The sequence below is a fragment of the Protobothrops mucrosquamatus genome, unplaced genomic scaffold (assembly GCF_001527695.2).
Source record: "Protobothrops mucrosquamatus isolate PMUCROS unplaced genomic scaffold, P.Mucros_1.0 scaffold394, whole genome shotgun sequence".
NCBI lineage: Eukaryota > Metazoa > Chordata > Lepidosauria > Squamata > Viperidae > Protobothrops > Protobothrops mucrosquamatus.
In genome coordinates, this window is record NW_015386725.1 from 665,382 (window position 1) to 669,901 (window position 4,520).

General features: G+C 40.4%; 1 protein-coding gene and 1 long non-coding RNA gene across 2 annotated transcripts in view; one reads left to right on the forward strand and one right to left on the reverse strand.

Moving 5' to 3' along the window:
• The first annotated feature begins 355 nt into the window (after nt 1-355).
• The window catches only part of LOC107287495, a 16,034-nt gene continuing 11,869 nt past the window's right edge, over nt 356-4,520 (forward strand). Inside the window, exon 1 of the long non-coding RNA XR_001548872.2 lies at nt 356-906. This is a non-coding gene — a long non-coding RNA (uncharacterized LOC107287495). The remainder of the gene's footprint in view (nt 907-4,520) is intronic.
• The window catches only part of LOC107287494 (CD59 glycoprotein), a 6,532-nt gene continuing 5,956 nt past the window's right edge, over nt 3,945-4,520 (reverse strand). Inside the window, exon 4 of the mRNA XM_015816015.1 lies at nt 3,945-4,458. Within this exon, the coding sequence (XP_015671501.1) occupies nt 4,256-4,458 (203 nt within the window). The 3' untranslated portion in view covers nt 3,945-4,255. The remainder of the gene's footprint in view (nt 4,459-4,520) is intronic.

Genomic DNA, 4,520 nt, shown 5'->3' on the forward strand with positions numbered 1-4,520 from the left:
AAAGTGCCGTAGTTCTCCACTAGAGAGCATCTTCCAGCTTTTTTAATCCACACTTATATTACAAACTTTTCAAGTCTATTTTCTAAAAAAGCCTCAAAAATACTTTTAGTCCCCAAATTTCAAAGCTATAACCAAATTAATATGAGAGGACCTTGGTGCTCTCTGAATTTGGTTGTTTTCTTGCAGATGTTTCATTACCCAAACTAGGTAACATCTTCAGTGCTAGTAAGGAGTGGGGTTTGCTCTCAGTTAATATTCTAGTGGTTTGCCCTCTCAGTATTGATGTTACCTAGTTTGGGTAAGTGAAACATCTGCAAGAAAACAACCAAGCTCAGAGAGCACCAAGATCCTCTCATACTAAGAGTCCTGCTCATAAAGTTTTTTTGTCCAGCAGTTTATCTTCCACTGAAGAGGAAAAAAGAGAAGGGAAGGGTCCCAAAAAAAGTTCAGCCATGAACAGGTCAACATTAGTCCATGGAACAATAGCTTAATAGTTCACAAAGCAATTGAAAGTTGCTCAAGCAAACAAACTTAAATACACACACAAGAGAGCTCACAAGCCAAGAAAAATCCAGAGTCTACAAGGCGTGAATCAATTCCAAACACTGTGCCAATCAAGAGTGAAGCAGGAAACACGATTAAAAACACACAGCTAGAAAACAACGCCTCCGTCTGCTGTGATAAATAGCCAGATTTCCAGTGCAGCCCATCAAGACAGACGGGCTTTCTCCTCTCGAGCCATCAATCCAGCTCCTGACCTGCCAGGAATGGGCTCATCCTCCACTAAGCTGACATCTGAGAAGGAGTCTGGGGAGTCATCCAAGGTAGACATTAGAAGAAGATACAATGTCACTAAGACAACCTGATGGAACTTGCGGCATATGAACCTCTGGGGCAGAATTTAAGGTATATGTACCTCTGTATCTCTTTATTAAAAAGAATGCAAACATGTCACGTTTAAATAATTTAAATACAGTATGGGGAGCTGCACACTTCTCAGCATCTACAAGTTCTGTGCCCCCTGTAATATAAGCTTCCCATTAATGTAATTTATTTTGTTAAATAGTATGTCTAGTATGCATAATATATATGCAAATTTAGAAATTATTATATTTTAAGTAAAAATACATCACAGCATACTAGGAAGAAAACTAGTGAGAAGGCATGATCTTTTACTCCTAAAAGGTTATTGGTAATGAAGGATTAAAAAAAAAAAAAAAAAAACAGAACGCAAGCGAGGTATGACCTAGGCAGAGTAGTGAGAAAATCACTTCCTTTGATCTGGACTCCATGTTCTTCCTGATGCTCAAGATGTCCTTGGCTTTCTTTGCAGCTTCATGACACTGTTAGTACATCCGAGCCCTTCCCACATGTCCTGCTCTTAAGTCAGATTACCCCCATCCTGTGTTTAATTTTTCTTACATTTATATTTCTCCCTTTTAAATATCAATCTATTTGTTTCCTCTGTTCTAGCCTAAGTCTTTTTGAATGTTTTCCCCGCTTCTCCCAAGTATGAGCCATCTCTTCTTTGAAAGGTTTTTGAATCTTTCAATCTCATCCCCAAGACAGGGCACAATACAGGAAAAAAGCTTTCTAGAGTCTCAATATCTTTTTACATCGTGGTGACCAAAACTGGATACAGTATTCCAAATGTGACCTTACCAAGGCATTGTAAAGTGGTATTAATACTTCACGTGATCTTGATTCTATCCCTCTGTTAATGCAGCCTAGCACTGTGTTGGTTTTTTTTGGCTGCTGCAGCACATTGCTGGCTCATATTTAAGTGATTGTCCACTAGGACAGTGATGGCGAACCTATGGCACGGGTGCCAGAGGCGGCACTCGGAGCCCTCTCTGTGGGCACACGTGCTGTTGCCCCAGCCTTACTTCCGCTCGCAACCCCCTCACCAGCAGCCCCCCTGGAGTCACCCCTGAGCGTGGCCCATGCGGAGCAGCGCAGCCAAGGACATGGCAGCCAGGCAGCATAGACAGGACTCTGCCCTCACGCCCTATCACGCACACTTGATGCTGCGGGGTGCAGGCAGAGGGCGTGGCCGCCATGGTGCTGCTGGGCTGGCTGGGCAATCTGTGGCGGGCCCTAGAGGCGATGAGTGGCCCCGCAGCCAGGCAGGGTGGGGCAAGTGAGGATGGGGCAGGGGGGGAGCGGGGGCGGGGCCAGTTTTTGGGCACTCGGTCTCTAAAAGGTTTGCCATCACTGACCTAAACAGAGATGACACCACCATTTTTTTTCAAGATACTTTACTCTGCATACCAATAATGTGAATTACACATTGAAAAATGTGAATTTCTACTGCTGCTTTTTATTTCAAATGTCACAATATATGCTGCATAAAGCTTTAAACGTATAAAAACTTTGTTAGATGAGAGTTTTTAAGTAGCAAAAATATGTTTAGCATACTGTATTTCGATTTCCCATCTTGGATCCAGTTAATGCCAGAAATCTGAATCGGAGTGGGGATGGGGCAGGGGGTGGAGCGGGGCCGGGGCCAGTTTTTGGGCACTCAGTCTCTAAAAGGTTCGCCATCACTGCACTAGGACTTCGAGATTCCTTTCACAGTTACTACTATTGAGCAAGATACCTCCTGTGCATTTGGTTTTTCTTGCCTAAATGTAGAATCCTACTTTTTTCACCATTGAATTTCATTTTGTTAGATAGTGCCCAATGTTCAAGTCTGTCAAGATCCTTCTGTGTCTTAAGCCTTCTAGAGTGTTGGCTATTCTCAAATTATGCACAATCGATGATACTGTTGCAAAAATCTTACCTGATGCAATCATGTTAAGATATCTGAATGTGTAGAATGTGTACAAAATTTGGATGACCAGTAAACGGCAGCAGAGATACAAAAATACCAAGATTACTAGTGATTATTGGCTGCTGAAATAATGCCTTCTTGTCCATTCCATATGTGGGCATCTTCAAAAACACCCACATAGTTATGTAGCCAAGTTAGGACAAAAGAAGAATGCATTTGACAAAAAATCAGGACAGACTATTTCTTTATTAAATATATACGCCACCCATCTCACTATCCAGAGTGACTCTAGATGGCTTACAATGGCGTAAAAGCATAACTAGATATGTTGCAGTCCCTGACAGTTAAAAAATTCCGACTGGTGGGGTCCAGGAAGAGAGCCATTGCATTTCCCCCCCCCCCAAAAAAACCCATGAAATAGGCCCCCGCTCTCCTGCCCTTCCAGAAAGGAATGAAAACATGGCTTTGTGGCCTTCATGGGGAGCCCATAGGAGCATGCAGCTGTGAAGCTGGGGTTAGTACTCTGAAAGTCCCATTACCTTTCAATTAATTTTTAAGTTTTTAATCACCCTTGCCTCTTTGTTAAATTTTTAACTTTATACTGTTTTCATATTTTAATATTTTACTATACACTGCCAGAGTCCCTGTGTGGGGTATATGGATGATTCTAAAATGTGATAACTATAAAAGCATAATAATTAAACGAAGGTAAAAAAAACCAAGAGCACAGAGGTACTCTTTGACTTTCAACCAACCCACCCCAGCACAGTGCACCCCCCCACACACACTGGAGGCCCCAGACAACAGGCAAATTAACGCATGTTTTTTCACTGCTTCCTATTTTCAGTTTTTAATACCAAGCTGTGGCTTTTCTAAGTTTAAGCATGTTGTCCAAACAAAAAGTATTTCACATTAGTAGTGACATTACTCTAAGAAGTACTAAATAAATAGGCCTCAAAGTGCTACTTCGGAATGGTAGCCAGTCTGAATTTGGACAGTTCATTTAATCACAGATAAGCCACTAAATGTTGATAAGGAACCACCAATGAAAGTGGCAAGGAGATGTTGTGTCGTTCACTGTTACACCTAGAATGGTATAGCATACTGAAGAAGCTTCAATTATGGCATCAAAAAGAGCCTGAAGATAAACAAAAAAAAAATCAATCCAGGCTTAAATATACAATAGCACTTTTATTGCAACAATTGCTTACAAGTTAAAATGTAGTTGCGAGATTCAAAAGTTATTCCCAACACAAGCAAGTCCACATTTGGCTAATATGAATGTCTTACAGATTGAATGTAAGTTTCCAATAGAAATTGAGTAAAGTAAGAAAAAATATGAAAAGTGCAATATAGCGAACAAATTTTATCTACTTAATACTGTATCTTAATAATTTAATCTTCTCCAACACAGGAATACTTCTCAAAAGACATTAGTGCCGTATAGCTTTTTAAACTGGAAAAAATTGCCCCATTTCAGTTTCAGACTGAAAACTTTAAGATATGAGCAACAGTCAGCAAGAAAGCCCCACTGAGGGCTATCTTGCTAGCTACTACATTTGGAGCATCGTTACACAAATTCCATTGGCAGCACCTGTATCTGAAGTTTTTTGTTGAGAAATGATCTGAAATAAAGTCTACATTACAGTCAGAATACTTCCAGCACTGAGATGTATTTTTTACACCTGAAAAAGAAAAAAAAACATGAAGATTATAAAGTTAGGTTCTATCCTACTTAATTAAAAAA